Below are 20,223 nucleotides of genomic sequence, written 5' to 3'. Positions count from 1 at the left end.
TATCCAGAATTTGGATGCTGGATGATAATGTTTTATTTTTAGTGTTTTAAGGAACCTTCATAATGTTTTCCATAACAAATATACAAATTTACATTCCTACAAACATTGTGCAAGGGTTCCCTTTTATCCACATTGTTGTAAACGACTTTTTGTTGTTATGGCGACTTTTTGAAAATAGCCATCATAACAGGTCTGAGATGTTATCCTGTTTTGGTTGGATTTTTACTTCCTGATGATGAATCACATTGTTCTCACATACCAATTCACTATTTATATATTTATTTGAAAAAGATGTCTGATTGGTTCCTTTCCCCCTTTTAGATACTTAATTATTTTGCTGTTGAGCTGCATCATTTCCTTATATTTTGAATATAAACCTCTTACCAGAAACATATTTTGGAAATATATTCTCTCATTCTGTGGGTTGTCTTTTCATTCTGTTGATTTTCTTTGCTGTGTAGAAGCTCTTTAGTTTGATGCAGTCCTCTTTGTTTTTTCTTTTGTTGGTGGTTCTTTTGATGTCATATCCAAAAATCAGTTCATAAGACCCATATCAAAAGCTTTTTCTCAGGGCGTCTGGTGGCTCAGTGGGTTAAGTAATCCACTTACTTAAGTGGGATCCATCCTACATCTGGCTCCTTGCTTGGCGGGGAGGTTGCTTCTCCCTCCTTCTCTGCCTGCCGTTCCCCCTGCTTCTGTGCTCACTCTTGCTCTCTCTCTTTCTTTCTCTGTCAAATAAATAACAAATCTTTTTTTGAAAATTTTTAAAATTCTTTTTTTTTTTCCCAATATTTTTTGTTTATTTGGCAGAGAGAGACACATAGCAAAGAGGGAACACAACCTGGAAGAGGGAGAAGCAGGCTTCCTGCTGAGCAAGGAGCCTGACCTAGGGCTCTATCCCAGGACTCTAGGATCATGACGAGAGCAGAAGGCTTGACCACTGAGCCACCTAGGCGCCTAAGGGTCTATTATTTGAGAGACACAGCACAAGCAGGGGGAGTGGTAGAAGGACTGGGAGAAGCAGACTCCTTGCTGAGCACAGAGCTTGATCCCAGGACCCTGAGATCATGACCTGAGCTGAAGGCAGACACTTAATAAACTGAGCCACCAAACTGAGTCTCTGTTTTCTTATTAAGTTTACGACTTTAATTCATTTTAGACTGATTTTTATGTGTGGTGTGAAATAAGGGTCCTTTTCATTATTATGCATGTGGATTTTCAATTTCCCCAACACCATTTTTTGAAGAAACCTTACTTACTTTCCTTTGGCACCCTTCTCAAATATGAGTTGCCATAAAATGAATGGCTTTATTTCCGAGATGTCTGTTCTGTCCATATCATATGTATATAGTCTCTGTGAGTAATATACTGTTGATTACTGTAGCTTTTTAGTACAGTTTGAAATCAAGAAGCATGATGCCGGGGCACCTGGGTGGCTCAGTGGGTTAAGCCTCTGTCTTCGGCCCAGGTCATGATCTCAGGGTCCTGGGATCAAGCCCCACATCAGGCTCTCTGCTCCACGGGGAGCCTGCTTTCTCCTCTCTCTCTCTGCCTGCCTCTCTGCCTACTTGTGATCTCTCTCTCTGTCAAATAAATAAATAAAATTAAAAAAAAAAAAAGAAAGAAGCATGATGCCTCCATCTTTGTTCTTAAATCAGGATTGCTTTGATCATTAGAGGTCTTGTGTGGCATCATATGAATATATGATTGTTTTTCTGTTTCTGTGAGCATGCCATTAGTATTTTAATAGGGACTGTGTATTGAAGTGGATTTGGGTTCCAGTGGACATTTTAGCCATATTAGTACTCCTAATCCATCAATATGAGATGCCTTTCTTTAACTTCATCAGTGTTAACAATTTTCAGTGTTCAAGTCCAACATCTCTTTAAGTTTATTCTAAGCTTATTCTTAATTCTTCTGTTAATATTGTTAACAGGATTGTTTTCTTAATACCAGGGTGGGGTTTTTTTATGTTCTTTGTGTACAGAAATGAAGTTTTTGTACTTGGATTTCGTATTCTGTAACTTTATTTTTAACAGATATTTTTATTGCATCTTTAGGATTTTGTACATATGTCATTGGTAGTCAGTTTTACTTCTCTGAATCAGTCTTATGTCTTGCCTAAATGCTCTAGAAATAATTTCTACTTCTGTGTTAATAGAAATGGTGGGAATGGGTATCCTTGCCTTATACTGGATATTAGAGGGAAAGCTTTCAGATTTCATCATTGATTATAACGTTAACTATGGGATTTTCACATTGCATTGTATTGAGGTAAGTCCCTTCTGTTTATTTTGAAGGTTTAATCACAAATAGATCTCTAACATTACCAAATCGTTTTTTTGAGGCGTTGATATGATCATTGTACTACTATTCCTTTTTGTAAATGTGATGAATGACATTGACTAATTAGTGTGTGTTAAGTTATCCTTATGTTCCAGGATTAACTCACACAAAGTCATGATGTCTAATCCTTTTTTTTTTTTTTAATGATTTTATTTATTTATTTGAGAGAGAGAGAAAAAGCATGAGAGGAGAAAGGTCAGCGGGAGAAGCAGACTCCCTGCCGAGCAGGGAGCCCGATGTGGGATTCGATCCCAGGACTCCAGGATCATGACCTGAGCCAAAGGCAGTTGCCCAACCAACTGAGCCACCCAGGTGCCCCTGTCTAATCCTTTTTATGTCCTCTTGAATTTAATTTGTTATTACTGTATTGGGGATTTTTGCATCTGTCTTTATCAGGGATATTGGCCTATCGTTTTCTTTTCCTAAAATCTTTTTAGTTAGCTTCCTAACTATGCTGCCTTCATAAAAGCAGTTTGGGAGTGTATCCACATACTGTGTTTTTCAGAACACTTGAAAAAGGATATGTGTTGGGGCACCTGGGTGACTCAGGTCAGTGAAGTGTCTGCTTTTGGCTCAGGTGATAATCCCAGGGTCCTGGGATCAAACCCTGTATTGGGCTTCAGGCTTAGTAGCCAGTTGGCTTCTCACTCTTCCTCTGCCATCTCCCTGCTTACACTGTCTCACTCACACTCTCTCTCAAATAAATAAATTATTTTTCTTTTTTTTTTTTTTCTTTTTTAATTTTATTTATTTATTTGACAGACGGAGATCACAGGTAGGCAGAGAGGCAGGCAGAGAGAGAGGAGGAAGCAGGCCGCCCACCGAGCAGAGAGCCCGATGCGGAGCTCAATCCCAGGACGCTGAGATCATGACCCAAGCCAAAGGCAGAGGCTTTAACCCACTGAGCCACCTAGGCGCCCCTTTTTTTTCTTCTTTAAAAGACGGTTATTAGGACCTGGGTGGCTCAGTTGGTTAAGTATACAACTCTTGATTTCAGTTAAGTTCATAACATCAGGGTCATCAGATCTAGCCCTTCACCAGGCTCCATGCTGGGCATGCAGCCTGCTTATTAACATTCTCTCTCCCCTCTTCTCTAAATAAATCAGTAAAAAGGATGGGGCGCCTAAGTGGCTCAGCCAGTCAGCATCCAACTCTTGATTTCAGTTCCAGTCAGTATCTCAGGATCATGAGATCGGGCCCCCGCCACATCAGGGTCTGGGCTCAGAGCAGTCTGCTTGATATTCTTTGTCCCTCTGCCCCTCCCCCAAGCGCTCTCTCTAAATAAATAAATAAATAAATATATATATATATATATATATATATATATATATATAAAGTCTTTTAAAAATTTAAAAAGACAGGTATTAACTTCCTGTAAGTGGTAAAAATTACCCATGAAGCTATCTGTTGCGGCTTTGTATTCGTTCAGAGTTTTCACTTACTAATTCATGATTCTTACTTGTTACTGGTCTGTTTTTCTTTTCAGGTTTGTTACATTGTTTTTAGGAAATTACCAAAATTTTTTTAGACACTTGTTGGTCTAATATTATAACCTTATAATATTTTTTCATAACAATTATTTCTGATTCTTTTTATTTCTGAGGCATCCATTGTAATGTTTCCTCTTTAATTTCTGATTTTATTTGAGTCTTCTGTTTTTCTTAGTCTAGTTAAGGGTTTCTTAATTTTAAATTTCCCTTTTATATTGCTTTCCCTGCATCCCTCAGGTTAGGTGTGTTATGCTTTCGTTTTCTCAAAATATTCTTTTAAGTTCCCTCTTTTTTACTCTCTTTAACTTAATAGTTGCTCAAAAGTATATTATTTTGTTTCTGTGTATTTGTGAATTTTCCTGTTTTCTACTTTCATTGCATTGTGGTTGAAAGAGCTACTTAGAATGATTTTCAGGTTCTTGAATTTAAGACTTCTTTTGTGACCTTACATGTAGTTCATTCAGGATTATGTCCCTTAAGATGCACTTAAGGAGAAAGTATATTCTACTGCTAGGTAAAAAGTTCTGATTTCTGCTAGGTAAAAAATTCCGAAAATATGTCTGTTAGATCCACTTAGTCTGTAGTGTTGTCAGTTCTGCTTTTTTCTTATTAATTTGCTGACTGAATAATCCATTCATAAGAGTGGAGTGTTTTGAGTCTTTCTGTTAGTATATTGCAACTGTATTTGTACTTTCAAATCTTTTAGTATTTATTTTATACATTTAGGTGCTTTGATGTTGGGTGAATATAACTGTTACATCTCTTAAGAATTGTTGAAATTGCCTTTTATCAGTATCCAGTATCCTTTTGGGTTTCTTGTAATAGTTTTTGACTTACTGCTGTTTTGTCTGTTCATTTCTGCTCTCTTTTAGTTACCATTTGCACAGAACATCTTATTCCTCTCTTCACTGTCAGCCAAAGTCACTCTCTTATAGATACCATATGATGGGATCTTGTTTTTTATATCTTTTTTATTTTTTATATTTTATTTTTATATATTTTTTAATTTAATTTTATTTTATATTTTTATTGCAGCCGTAATTCCCTTATAATTAGTACTTGATAGAAAATGGAATGTGACATTACTTAAAATTATATCAAATTCACAGAAGCTGATCATCACAGGCATGTGAGTGTACTCTTGCCACAAAATGTCTTTACTTCCCAAGTATTTTTAAGTTTTAGCTATGAAGGTCAGTTACCAGAGCCAGATTTGTTCTTAACAAGTAGAATTTCAATCTCCATGCATTCAGAGAGTCTCTTCTATCTTTCTGGGCCTATTCATTTGCAGATAGGAATTGAAATTGTAACTGGGTTCCTTAGTGATGCACATCTTCATTTGCTATCCAGTTTCTTTAAGACAAAATTGTGACTTGCAGCAGGGCTATGTAGATAAAGAAGTTCCATGTGGATGAGAGCACATCCTCACACATCTTCTTTTCATCTCCTCAGGATCCAGCTTGGTCTGAGGCCCTGGGTCCAGAACATCTCACCTTTGCTTCTCCAGTTTCCAGCTCCATGTTCAGTTCTTTCCTGGTGGCTACCTGGTGCCCACTCTTTATCTTATTTTTAATCTGTTTGTTTGTTCAGTGTTTTCTGATTAGCAAATTTAGGCCATTTTGGATTCAAAGTAATTTTTAAAAGATACAGAGTTACTTTTGCCTTTTTATTAATTGTTCTGTACTTTTTTTTTCCTCTTTGCTATTCTGCTTTGTGATCTCATTTTTTTGTAGTGAAAATTTTTCATTTGTCTTTATCTGTTATATATCCACTAGAAGTTTTTTCTTTGCCATTACCATGAGATAATATATCTTGCCTAATCACATTTTTCTTGATTTTTCTTGATTTCTCTATATTTTTGCCAACACTGTTTTGATTTTTTTTTTTATAGTATCCGTTGTTATTGGTGTGAGGTACTATCTCCTTCAAGATTTGATTTGTGGGGCGCCTGGGTGGCTCAGTGGGTTGAGCCGCTGCCTTCGGCTCAGGTCATGATCTCAGGGTCCTGGGATCGAGCCCCGCATCGGGCTCTCTGCTCGGCAGGGAGCCTGCTTCCTCCTCTCTCTCTGCCTGCCTCTCTGCCTGCTTGTGATCTCTCTGTCAAATAAATAAATAAAATCTTTAAAAAAAAAAAAAAAAGATTTGATTTGTATGTCCCTAATGATGATGAGCAATTTCTAATGTGTTGATTAGCACATTCTGAGAGAAATGTGTGTTCAGGTCTTTTGGCCACTTTTACTCTCCCACTTTTTTGGTCACAACCTCTATCTATGTTGTGTATCCAATAACAAATTACTATAGCTATAGTGATTTTAAAACTTCTGCCTGAGTGCCTCAGTTGGTTAAGCATCTGCCTCCAGCTCTGGTCATGGTCCCCAGACCTGGGAGCGAGTCCTGCATTGGTCTCCTTGCTTGGTGGAGAGCTGGCTTTCCCACTCCCTCTGCTGCTCCCCTGCTTGTGCTCTTTTTCTGTCAAATAAATTAAAATCTTTAAAAAAAAAAAAAAACTTTTGGGGCACCTGGGTGGCTCAGTGGGTTAAGCCGCTGCCTTCGGCTCAGGTCATGATCTCAGGGTCCTGGGATCAAGCCCCACATTGGGCTCTCTGCTCAGCGGGGAGCCTGCTTCCTCCTGTCTCTCTACCTGCCTCTCTGCCTGCTTGTGATCTCTCTCTGTCAAATAAATAAATAAAATCTTTAAAAAAAAAAAAAAAACTTTTGCCTTTTAACTTTAATATCAGAGATAATAGTGAATTCATGTACCATTATAGCAGTATTAGAAGAGGAGCACACTGGTGGCTCAGTCAATGAAGTGTCTGCGTTTTGCTCAGGTCATAATCCCAGGGTCTTGGGATCAAACTGGGTGTCAGATTCCCTGCTCAGCAGGGAGTCTGCTTCTCCCTCTGCCCATGACTCCCCCTCCATTTATGCTCTGTCTCTCATGTCTGCTCTCTCTCAAATAAATAAACAAAATATTAAAAAACGCACACACAGTATTAGAAGAATATAGTGAATTTGTGTTTATCTTTACAAGTCGGTTTTATGCTTTCTTATATTTTTATGTTACTAATTAACATTCTTTCAACGTGAAGAACTACCTTTAACATTTCTTACAATGTACGTCTTATGGTGATGAATTCTCTCACTGTTGTTTGGAATGTCTTTATATTCACTTCTGAAGTACAGCTTTAGAAAGCATATAACATGCTAGGTTAACAATTTTTCCCTTTCAGCACTTTGAATATTACTCTCATTTTCTGCTGGCTTGCCAGGTTCTGCTGATAAATCATCTTAGAGTTTTATGGAGGATTCCTTTTATATGAAGAGTCATTTTTCTAGCTGCTATCAGAATTCCCTCTTTGACTTTTGATAAATGGATTATAATATATGGGTCTTAATGAAATCTTTCATTGGTCCTGTTTGGGATCTGTTTCACAAATCTGATTTATCTCTCCACAAATATTTGGAAAGTTTTCAGCCATTCTGTCTCAAAATAAGCCCCTTCTCTTTCTGTGAGTTTATTAATATTTCTTGTTTATTTATTTATTTGTTTCTTGTTTATTTTCTTGTTTATTAATATTTCTTGACATTGCCCCATAAATCTTGCAGACTTTTTAATCACTCTTTTTATTTCTTTTTTAACTGGACTATTTCAAATGACCTCTCTTACACTTCGTGTATCCTTGTTTCCATTTCATTTATTTTGTTGAGCTTTCTGTTGTTTTTGGTTTTTTTTGTTTGTTTGTTTTGGTTTTTGGTTTTTTGGTTTTTTTTGTTTTTTCATTTCATTCATTGTATTCTTCAGCTGCAGAATTTCTTTTTGGTTCTTTTCAAAGATTTCTGTCTGTTTTCAGTTTTGCATTTTGTTCATGAATTATATTTCTCAGTTCAAACAATTACTTTGAATTCTTTGTCAGGCAGTTTGTAGTTTTTCATCTCTCTGGACTCAGTTATTTAAAGATTATATTATTAATTGATGGTGTCACGCTTCCTTGTTTTTTCATGTTTTAATCACTTTGTGTTTTGTGTGCATTTGAGGGAGCAGTCACCTTTTCCAGACTCTAGAGCCCGGAAGGACGTTAACCTTCTTTAATTACTTTTTAAATGTGGTTGCCCTTGAATCTGCAAGAACACCGTACAGGTTCAAGAGTGTGACACATTCTTTCGAACATAGAATTTCCAACTCTCCTCCTTGTAACACTGTTGTCATTCATTTCACTTATTCATACTCAGTAAGTTACTGTTCCATTTATTATTTTGAACACATTATTATCTATTAATTAAGAAAAAGGAAAAGAAACTATTTTTCCCTTAATTTAGTACTTCTCTGAAGTTCCTTGCTTCTTTCTATAGATTAAAGTTTCAGACTTGTATCATTTTCCTTCTTTTTGAAGTACTTCTTTTAACATTTTGTAAGACAAGTCTACTGGCAATTTTCCTTATTTTTTGTCTGAGGAAGTGTTATTTTTCATTTAATTTTTAATGATAATTTTGCTGTATACAGATTTCTAAGTTGGTGAGTTTTTTCTTTCAATGCTTTAAATATTTCACTCTATTTTCTTCTTGCTTTCATGGTTACTGAAGAGATGTCCAAGGTAATTATTATTACTCCTCTATAGGTAAGGTTTTTTACTCTTGCTTCGTTCAAGATTTTTCTCTTTTTCTTAGATTTTCTGCAATTTGAATATGAAATGCCTATATACAGATATTTTTGGTACTAGTTTTCCTGGTGTTCTCAGTTTCATTGATCACTGACTTCAGAGTGTCACTGATTTTGGCCAGTTTTCCATTGTTATTGGTTGAAATGTTCTGTTTCCTTCTTATGTACCCCATTATTCATATGTTTTACTTTTTCTTTTTTTTTTTTTTTTTTTTTAAGATTTTATTTGTCAGAGAGAGAGAAAGAGCACAAACAGGAGAAATGACAGGCAGAGGGAGAAACAAGGCTCTCCACTGAACAAGGAGCCCGATGCAGGATCCCAGAACTCTGGGATCATGACTTGAGCCGAAGGCAGACACTCAACCAACTGAGCCACGCATGCGTCCCATGTTTTACTTTTTGTAGTTGTCTCACGATTCCTGGTATTGTTTCACCTTTTTCTATTTTCTTTGCATTTCAGTTTCCAGAGTTTCTCCTGTATTTTTTCAAGATCATTGGAATTTTTTTTTTCAGTTGTATAGCTTGATGAGCCTGTTAGAGTTCACTCTTCATTTCTATTACAGTGACATATCTATAACATTAGTTTGATAGAATTTCTGCTGTATTATTTACATTGTCCCCATGTTCTTACATGTTCTTTATTTTATCTGTTAGATCCTTTGGCACATTAATTATACATTTTTCAGATTCCTCGTCTGGTAATTCTGACATCTTTGCTATATCTCTGTCTGATTCTGATATTTGCTCCTTCCTTCAGACTTTTCATTTTTCTTTTAGTGTGTCTTTTAATTTTTGCTGAAAGCTGAACTTGATTTATTTATTAGATAAATGAGCTATGTGTGGGGAGGGGCAAGGTGTGTTCCTGTCTCTTATAGATATTGGTTGTCAAAGGGTAGAATTTACTGTGGTGTCCTTGTTTTTTTTCTCTGTGTTGAGTTACATTTCTCTAGAGAACTCTTCTTTCATAAGATTTGAGAAATTTAGTTTTCTCTTTTGAAATCCATGTTATTATATGGGCTACCTATCCATGTGGATTAAAGGAAGATTTCTTATAGTTTCATGATGAAGTTACAAACTCAGCTTTTGTTTATCTGTGAACATCTTAATTTCTTTCTCATATTTAAAATACAGTTTTGTCAGACATAGTATTTCTGCTTGATAATTTTCTTTCTTTGAGCACTTGGTGTTTATTTGTTCAACGCCTTCTTGATGAGAAATACCACTGATAATCCTAGTGGGAATCCTGTGTACCTGATGCAGTGATTCTCTTGCTACTCTCAAGATTCTTTCTTGATGAATTTTGATAGTTCATATATAATTATATATATAGATATAATATTCCCATTTCATCTCTCAAATGGGGGCAATTTTTCAGCCTTTCAGATCTTTATGGTGCTCTCTTTCTCTTCTCTACTTTCACTCTTATCAGTGCATATGTTGGTCTTCTTAATGGTAACTGACAGGCCCCTTAGGGTCTGTTCATTTTCATCCGTTCTTTCTGCTTCTGACACAATCATTAGAATTGTCCTGTCTTTACATTTGCTGATTTCTTAAACTGGCTGTTCAACTCTATTTAAATATTTAAATTCTTGTACTTTGCAGCTCCACAACTTTTTATAAAAGGGGGTTTCTTTTTATTTTTCTGTCTCTTTAATGATTTCTTTTCATACCTACCTCTTTTCTGATGATACTCTCGTGCTTTTTTTTTAATTTTTGAGCATCTTTAAGGGAGTTTATTTTTTGTGTTGTTGTTGTTGTTGTTAATTATTTTTAAGATTATTTGTTTGTCAGAGAGCACAAGCAGGGCAGGCAGAGGGAGAAGCAGACTCCCAACTGAGCAAGGAAACTTGATGTGGGACTCCGTCCCAGGATGCTGAGAGCATGACCTGAGCTAAAGGCAGACGCTTAACCAACTGAGCCATGTAGGCATCCCAGAGAGTTTTATTTTTTGTTTATATTACTTGTTTTGAAAGTTAACATCCGGTTGTTCTCAGGGACATCTTCTGTTCACTTCTTTCCTTCACAGAACTTTCCTTTGACTTCTTTCCTTCACTGGGCTATAGTTTCCTGGTTCTTTCTATACTTTGTGTGTTTGGGTATTAGAAATACACAGTGTTATAATTCTGGAAACCACATTATCCTTTTGCCACAATTTTGCTTGTTTTTGATGTTATTATTGTTATATGCTATATTTGTCTGAGAATCTACCTGCAGTGTATACTGAAGGTTTTCATAGGTATTTCTGAAACTGTTCCCTCCCTTGGGTATGTATGGTCACTTTCCTAAATTCCCCCATATGTGTGTTTTCTATTGAATGTCCTAATCCTAAAATGTCATGTTACACATAACAGGGTAACAGAAAAGTGAAGTGGGAAAATCTGTCTGCCCTTTTTAGTGCTCTGGAGGTGCTAAACCAGAGGGAAATCGTTTTCCAGATGGGACTGGCAGTGAACAATGGCTTCCCAACCTACATGATCAGGAACAGCAACAACAATCAAAACACATAACTCTGTTATTTGGAGGACAGACTATTGTTTCTGGAACATTTGCTGTTATTACATGAGACAGTTTTTTTACTGATAGATGGATTCTTGGTATTCTCTATTCAAGCATCTTTCCCAAATTAGTTTTTTGTTTTTTGTTTTTTGTTTTTTTTTTAACTTTTTTTTTAAGATTTTATTTATTTATTTGACAGAGAGCACAAGTAGGCAGAGAGGCAGGCAGAGAGAGGAGGAAGCAGGCTCCCTGCTGAGCAGAGAGCTGGACTCGGGGCTCGATCCCAGGCCCCTGGGACCATGACCTGAGCTGAAGGCAGAGGCTTTAACCCACTGAGCCACCCAGGCGCCCCCCCAAATTGGCTTTTCATTTTAATTTCTGTCTTTATATCTAAAGTGAGTCTCATGTAGTTAACATACTTTTTTAAGTCATTTTGGCAATACATACCTTTTAATGGGAGAACTTAATCTGTTTCCATTTAAAGTTAATGAATGATAAGATACCTGGCTGGCTCAGACACTGGAGAATGCAGTGTTTGACTCTTGATCTTGGGGTTGTGGATTCAACCCCACATTGGGTGTGGAGAGTACTTAAAAATAAAATCCTTTAAAGAAGCAAGCAAATAGAAATAAAGGAAAAGAAAAAGGGAGGGGAAGTTTTTTATAGTGTACCATTTTGGTTCCTTTGTTTTTCTTTATAAATTGTTTAGAGTCTCTTAGTTGTTACCCTAAGAATGTCAGTTAATACCCTGAATTTAGTCTAGTTTGAATAATAATAATAATAATAATATAGTAATCATAGTGTTTTAATAATGTCAAGTTAGTTTCAATAACAAATACCGTTTTCTCAACTTCAGTGCTTCCCCTTTATATTTTTATTATTTCAGATTACATCTTTGTAAACATTTGTATGACCATTCAAATAGATTTAAAATTGTTTCTTATCTTTGCTTTTAAAATCATCAGTAAAGGGACGCCTGGGTGGCTCAGCTGGTTAAGCAGCTGCCTTCGGCTCAGGTCATGATCCCAGCATCCTGGGATCAAGTCCCACATCGGGCTCCTTGCTCATTGGGGAGCCTGCTTCTCCCTCTGCCTCTGCCTCCCATTCTGTCTGCCTGTGCTCGCTTGCTCTCCCTCTCTCTCTCTGGCAAATAAATAAATAAAATCTTGAAAAAAATAAAATTAAAAAAAAGTAAAATCATTAGTAAAAAGAATTACATAGACAAAGAAGAATAATACTAGTTTTTACATTTTTTATGTGTAGTTACTTTTACCAGTGTTGTTTACTTCATATGGCTTCAAATAACTGGTTAAGTATCTTTTCATTTGGTTTGTAGAAGACCCTTGTAGACATATGCCTGGGTGGCTCAGCATACTGTCCACTGAGCAGGGAGCCCAAGATGGGGCTCAGTCCCACAACCCCAAGATGATGGCCAGGGTCAGAGTCAGGCACTTAATTCACTAAGCCATCTAGGCATCCCATTTTTGTTCTTACACCTGCTTTCTTGATTTGTTGTCTCTGATGAGAAATAGGAGAAATCATCTATAAGTTTTATTAAAGATGACTCCCTTATGACAAATTGCTTCATCCTTTATGATTTCACAGTTTAGTCTATAGCTTTTGACAAATTGACTATAATGTGTCTCTCCTATTAAAATTACCTAGTTTCAAGTTTCTTGCAATTCAAGTTCTTTGCCTTTGTTGGTTGTGTGTGTCCATGTCTTTCATCAAAAGTGGTGTGTTCAGCTTTTATTTCTTGAAATGTTTTTTTCTGTCTTCTTCCCCTGGAACTTTCATATGGCATTTATTGGTTCACTTCATAGTGTGTCACACATCCCTTAAGCTTTTTTTAACTTCTCTTTCTGCCCCAAATACTATTTATCTGTTGCTGTTATCTTACTGTTTTTCTCTGCCTGCTAAAATCTGTCAAATCCCACTTTGGAGTTTCTGTTTCTGCATTTATTTTTTGTGCCCAGAATTTTCATTTAGTCCTTTATATAATTTCTGTCTCCTTTTTAATAAGTTTGTCCTACTACATCCTTGTTTTTTGTTTGTCCTCTAGTAGTTTGATCATGTTTAAGAATGTTTTCAAATCTTACAGAAAGTTCAATGTTTAGCTTCCTCATGGACAGTTTATTTCTTTCCTTTGGATTGACCACACTTTTTCATTCCTTTGTATGCTTTGTGATTTTTTTTTTTCCTCCAAAAACTTACCTTTAAATTTTATAATGTCCTAACTGGAAATTAGATCCATCCTCTTCTCCAGGACTTGTTCTTCTTGATTGTTGAAGGATTAGATTATGTTGTGCCAATATTTGACAAAATACTAATAATAATAAATAAAATTTTGTTTTGCAGATTGGACCTCTGTTCACACATTCCTTTAAAACTACCAGAAAACATTTATAATTCTGCTTCATTGTTCACTTTGTGATTGTATTACTACATATATATTAGCCCCAGGTGAAAGCTTAGTGTAATGTACTTTTTTAGTATTTGTTCCATCATGACCATTCATGTGACTTTTCCTTCAGTGTTTTTGGCTGCTTTTTAGTATCTTAACCTCTTCTCCCCGAAGAAAGCCACTCTAGTTTTTGCTGCTTTTCTGTTCTATTTTCCATTACAATCTTTACCCCAAAGAACTGTGGGATTTTCTATCAATTTACAATGTGTTTGACTATTGCCTGCCATTTTCCACCATAAATGTCAGTTTTTTTATTTGGTTTGTTTGTAGGTGAATTTATGAATTATGTGTGAAATTTGATATAGTTTGATTTTATATTGGACAATCAGGAAATACTGTGCTAACTGGGTGACCTTCAAATAAGCACCTGAAAGGGTTGCCTGGGTGACTCAGTGATTTAAGTTCCTGAGTCCTGATTTCTGCTCAGATCATGATCTCAGGATCATGATTTCTAAGGAAACAGATATTACGTGTTCTCTGTGTACATGGTTTCCACTAGGAGCCTTAGATAGACTAGTATAAACACAGTGGTTTGCAAATAAGGTCTTTGTTCCATCTAGAAACAGGAACAGGGTCTTACATTAGGAATGTGGCCTATTGTGCTCGCTTCAGCAGCACATATACAAAAATAGGAATGTGGCCTATTATCTTCAAGACCTCTGCTGTGCAGGGTAGGTGGTGGGGCAGCATCAAAAACCTGTCCTGTTATTTTAAGTTCTGATTTTTTTTTTTAAAATTTGTGATTTTTTTTTTCCTCTTCTTTTCTAATCTGGTGTTTACTTGGTTAATGTTTTTCCCCCCAAGGGTTCTAGCAGTTTCCAGTTGGTTTTTGATGTTTCTGTGGAGGAACTGTAGCTTCGAACTGGCTGCTGTACAATACTGCTTTTATCAAATTTTGAGCACAAATTGCTTTTTGGATTTCCAAATTTGTTTTTGTTTAAGAAGCTTCTTTTAACCCATTAAAAACCTGATTAAAGTACTTAAATAGAATATTAACGTACAAGTTGATATTAGATACGGTCAGATTTTGTTTTGTTGGTAGTGTCAGTTTTTTTCTTTGGTTTGTTTTTAGGTGAATTTATGAATTATGTGTGAAATTTGATATAGTTTGACTTTATATTGGACAATCAGGAAATACTTTGCTAACTAGGTAACCTTCAAATAAACACCTGAAAGGGGTGCCTGAGTGGCTCAGTGATTTAAGTGTCTAAGTCCTGATTTCCACCCAGATCGTGATCTCAGGATAAATAAGATCAAATGAACCCCACATTGGACTCTGCAGTGGGCTGAGCACGGAGCCTGTATAAGATTCTCTCTGTCCCTCTCACTCTGTCCCACTCTCTTTTCCCCCAAAAAATAAAATAATTTTTTTATGTAAGTACCTGAAAAAAATAGTAAAGGAATGAGCATATAAGTGCAAAGAAGGGTCAGCATATGTAAAAGTTCTGAACACAAGTCTTCTTGACCTCCTAGAGGAACTAACAGCAAGGAGGTCACCTGTTACTTTGAGTAAGGGAGACAGTTTTAGAGATGCTGTAAGAGAGATAACCTAACAGTATTTCTGTTACGGCTATTACGGCTAAACAGGACATTGTAAGGACTTTGGATTTTACTTTAAGTCATTCGTTCACAACTGACATGAACTAGCAGCTAATTGTTACTAGCTTCTAGGTTGGAGGCCAGGAATGCTACTTATTATCTAACAAGTTTACTGAGCTGTTTCCTTGTACCCTGATTTGTATGAAATACGATGTCATTACAGTATTTTGATGGAGGTGTGATATTCATGATCTAACTTTTCAGGTTATTTTCTTATGCTGCTTTTTTTTTTCCTTCAGAAAATGACAAGGATCAGATATTTGGAGTGTGTATTCATTCTTCTAATGAACTTGAGCAGTATACTCTGAGATATCTTTGAAAATTTCTTAAAAGTATTGAAACATTCCTACAGAAAATTGTGAAAATGAGAAATACATCTGAAACAATGTAGTTACTATTTTGGAGGGTTTTTTGAACCCCCTTTTTGGTATTTATAAATTAGAAGGACTTTTAAGATCCTTAAAAGTTATTTAACCTTACATTTGGGCAAGTCTAAATGCATTGAAGTCTGGCTGGTAATCTGGTTTACTGAAACTTTAGCATGTATTATTTCTTCTCTTTGTCGTCTTCTTCATTTCTTATTAATACTTTTGTGAAACAGTATTGTGGTCAATGAAATATCAGACAGCTTCCATTCTAGGGTAATTGAAAGAAGAGGAGCAGGAAAACTGGATACTTGGGCTCGGAGCCACTAATCTGGACTTGAAGTAGAAAGCATACATGTCTTTTCACACTCTGCACCACATCATTGATATCCAAAACTATTTTGTTTTGGTTTTTTTGTCCTGACAAAATTTTTCTTAGGGTACCGAAGGTGCTAATGATTTCCCAGCAGGCAATCCAGAACATTTCTCAAGGGCTCTGGTTGAGGTTGGCAGAATTTTTATTCTTAAGTTACTAAATAAGATAAGTAGTCAGGTGATTTTTAACTTTTGAGGAAATACTTGAAAATTAGAATATGGCCATCTTGCATTTCTTTTAATTAGTCTCTTTTTCCAAAAAGGGTAAAAAAAATATATATATATATATATATATATATATATATATATATATATATATGCGCACAAGAAAAGAAATATAGGACAATAAGAATATTTTAAAAAGTAAGTTGTGCTACTGGACTAAAATTAGAGGTAGAAGAGTCAGCTGAAACCATAAAACTTAAAATCCTTCAAATTTGAACCATAAATTTATTTCAGAGATCTAGCAGGTATCAAGACAAAAGCATGGCATTTACCCACAGATACAAAATTTAACTTACAATGCTCTTTATGTCATCACTTAGCACCTAAATAGGCTCTGTTTTTAATAGCAGAATCTCTCTTCATGAGGGAGCCTGCTCTTGTCGGAGATTTAAAATCACTATTCAGCAGCTGAAATAAAAAGACAACAGTGGAGTTATCACTGAGGATAGATAGCAAGGGAAGCTCTACCAGCTAGGCACTTTTTCTGAATAAACAGACGATATATAATGGAGTTCAGGCATTGGCAGATTTGCACAGGTGTCAGTAGGTTGATGTTATTTGTAGATACAAGTCATTCAGGTGAGACTGAGTATTGCTAGATAGGTGCGTTTATCAGAGACTGTTTCTGAGCAGCTGAGTTTTTTTGAAGCACCATGGTTGTTTGCAGAATCTTTTCACTGAGACAGTTGTACTTATTGATTAAGTAGTTTTAAAGCTGATTTTGTTGGGTTTGTTTTATCCTGACCAGAGGAAAAGAGAAGCTCTTCCTAAATTTGTGAAAATTTTAATTTCTCATAATCAAATGGGAGTTACATCTGGCTTGTAAACAAGTAGCATTTGCCAAGTTAATAGCTTCTCACTGAAGATCTCTTATCTTTTTGATTCCAGAATCACAGTAATAAACTAGATATTCTAGAGAGATCAACACATTATTGAACATTTTTAAAGATGCAAATAATAATTAGATGAAATTTCTGGTACTGAAATTACTGACTTTGAAATTTGTCACATACATGGTAATATATAAACAAGATAGCATTCAAATGATCCTCAAACTTTGATTTACATCAGAATCTTTGAAATTGCTTATTAAGATGTAGATTGCTAGGCCTCCCTTCCAAAGTTTCTAAATCAGAAAGTATAGATTGGGCTGAAGAATTTGTATTTTTTAGAGATTCCCAAACAGTTTCCCACATAATGCTGATGCTTCTGATCTGATGGTCATATTTGAGAACCACTGAAAAATCTCACATAGCTTCTTCTGAGTTTCCACGAATTAACTTACTTCAAAGCACAGTTCCTTGAAAACGGTTCTTTGAGAGGCCAGAAATAGAGTTTTTATTACATTTTCCATTGTCTCTAAAGCATTATCTAAGGTTTTTCCAAAGGACATTTTAAAGAATATTCTGCAAATAATTACACTTGTTCACATATGTTTGTTCTTTGTATGTTTCATCATTACCCCCATCAGTGCATACTAAAAACTATGTCAAGTCTTACATGAAGAAACTATACCCCGTAGTTTCCAGACTATGGTTACAATTTGAGGTTTCACTCCCTGAAAGATAGGTTTAACTATTCTATGTTCCTATCTCAGTGTTAATGAGTTACAAGTCATTACCTTGTATTTTTGCAATTTATCTACCCTGTTAAAGATAAACCAGTGTCAGAATAATTTATGGGAGCTTTTCTGTTTATGAATGTAATACATTAAATAGAAAATGTTTTTATTTCAGAACTGTTCGTCAGTTGGCACAGGAGCAATTTTTTTTAATGTGCACAAGATGTTGCATGGGACACAGGCCTCTACTTTTCTTCATTACTCTGCTCTTTACCATTTTGGGGGTGAGATATTTTTAAATGGACTTATCAATGTGATTCATTCTTAAAATCAGGAACATTTAGGAAAGTACAGTTTTAACTTATATTAAGATTTGCTTATGTGGGGCATCTGGCTGGCTCAGTCAGAGGAGCATGCTGCTTGATCTCAGGGGTTTTAAGTTTAAGCCCCATATTGGTTGTAGAGATTACTTAAAAAAAAAAAAAACTTTAAAAAAAACAAAAGATTTAGTTAAGCTTAGGAAATAAAATCTGTTCTGATAATTTCTGTACTGTTTATAGACTGATTTTTATTTGCATTTTAGAAATAGTTTCTTGGAAAAGTAGAATTCAGTTTTAATGTGTTTTATGTCATTGGTATAAGGCGTTGCCACTTCATTTTACCAGTTACCTAGATTTTTAAAAATTAACATGAATCTTGAACATGACTTGTAAATTCATATTATAATTTATATTGCAGAGCACAGCACGAGAGAGAGGTAAACATTCAGGTGACTATTTCACTCTTCTACGGCACCTTCTTAATTATGCTTACAACAGCAATATCAGTGTACCCAATGCTGAAGTTCTTCTAAACAATGAAATAGATTGGCTCAAAAGAATTAGGGTAAGTGGTATAATACTCGGTTTACTATAATAGTTTTAAATGCACCTATTAAAAGAGAGCTTTATGATTTTGAGTATTTATGTTAATAGAACATACAGCTAGTTTCATTTTATACAAATAGTTTATTTCGGTTGGGACTCAGAATTCTGATGTTCAGTGTCCTCCATTTTGGTATATTTCACCTATTTTCCCATTATCGTATTTAGAATATTCTTAATTTTGTTAATTAAAAAATGTCTAATGGATTAGCATTTACATTTAACCACCTGTGCCTCTCACTTATACAGACGGAGTTCTTTTAGAATATATTTTTGAAATGGATAGCTTTTAAACTGTAGGTTAGTACTCTCCTGTTTGTCAACTTTGGCACCATTGACATTTTACTATTACTCCTGTTTTGATGAGCTGTGATAGTCATTGTAGGATGTTGAGCAACACTCCAGCCTCTAATTATAAGGGGTGTCTTTCCTTCTCTCCCATTTGTGAAAGCCAGAAATATCTCCAGACATTGCCAGTGTCTTAGGACAAAATTCCACATTTAATGTTGAAAGAGTTCTATAGGTCAGAGAAATCACATGAATGGAAAGGGCTGGAATAATTACACCTGATATAACACTTTCTTCCAGCTCCCTTTTGTTCTTGCTTGTTAGTTGTCATTTCTTGTGAATTAGTTTCTTAACATTTCTCCTTTCGCAGGATAACGTTAAAAACACAGGTGAAACAGGTGTTGAAGAGCCAATCTTGGAAGGTCACCTTGGGGTAACAAAAGAGTTACTAGCCTTTCAAACACCTGAGAAAAAGTATCATATTGGTTGTGAAAAAGGAGGTGGTAATCTCATTAAAGTAAGTTCTAAATTTTGGCACTATGCTACTTACCATGACCTTTTAAATGTTTGTTAGCAAATCTATCTAATTGAACACTATAGATTTTTGCTTTGAGAGACCATCTTTGTTATTTATCTTATTAATATCTTCTAATATCTAATATCACTATGAAAGCTGTAGTGGTTTTGTTTGTTTTTTAAGTTTTTACTTAATTATAGTTAACAGTGTAATATTAGTTTCAGGTGTACAGTATAATCAGCACTCCCATAAAACACCTGGTGCTCATCACAGTGCACTCCTTCATCCTCATCACCTATCTCCCCACCCCTACCCTCTGGTAATCACCACTTTGTTTCTTGGTTTGCCTTTGTTTTTTTTCTCCTATGAAATCTTTCTTAAATTTCTTAAATTTCAGATATCTTTCTTAAATTCCACATATGAGTGAAATTGTATGGTATTTGTCTTTTCTGACAGACTGACTTTGCATAGCATAATACAGTGATTTTTTTTTTTTTTAACATTTATTTATTTTAGAGATCGAGCACACACAACAGCATGTGTGGGATACAGGGAATGAATCTTGGGCATCTCACCACTGAGTGTGGAGCCTCCTGCGGGGCTTAATCGCAGAACACTGAGATCATGAACTGATCAAAAAGCAAGAGTTGGATACTCAACTGACTGAGACATCTAGGTGCCTTCCTGCCGTACAGTGATTCTTTTTTTTTTTTTTTCTTTTTTTAAGATTTTATTTATTTATTTGACATAGATATTACAAACATGCAGAGAGGTAGACAGAGGGGCCGGGGGAAGCAGGCTCCCTGCTGAACAGAGAGCCCGATGTGGGGCTTGATCCCAGGACGCTGAGACCATGACCTGAGCTGAAGGCAGATGCCTAAACACTGAGCCACCCAGGCACCCCCAGTACAGTGATT

At 35.6% G+C, this 20,223-nt stretch overlaps 1 protein-coding gene across 4 annotated transcripts in view; it reads left to right on the top strand.

Moving 5' to 3' along the window:
- LOC125092594 (probable ubiquitin carboxyl-terminal hydrolase FAF-X) overlaps window positions 1-20,223 on the top strand; it is a 168,259-nt gene that overhangs the window by 111,414 nt on the left and 36,622 nt on the right. For all 4 annotated transcript variants that reach the window (XM_047716957.1, XM_047716959.1, XM_047716956.1 and 1 more), the window contains 3 exons: window positions 17,754-17,862; window positions 18,317-18,463; window positions 19,160-19,306. In XM_047716957.1, coding sequence (XP_047572913.1) covers window positions 17,754-17,862; window positions 18,317-18,463; window positions 19,160-19,306 — 403 coding nt within the window. The remainder of the gene's footprint in view (window positions 1-17,753; window positions 17,863-18,316; window positions 18,464-19,159; window positions 19,307-20,223) is intronic.

The sequence above is a fragment of the Lutra lutra genome, chromosome Y (genome assembly GCF_902655055.1).
Source record: "Lutra lutra chromosome Y, mLutLut1.2, whole genome shotgun sequence".
NCBI lineage: Eukaryota > Metazoa > Chordata > Mammalia > Carnivora > Mustelidae > Lutra > Lutra lutra.
Note: the sequence above shows the minus strand (reverse complement) of the source record. Positions and strands in the feature narration are given on the sequence as shown.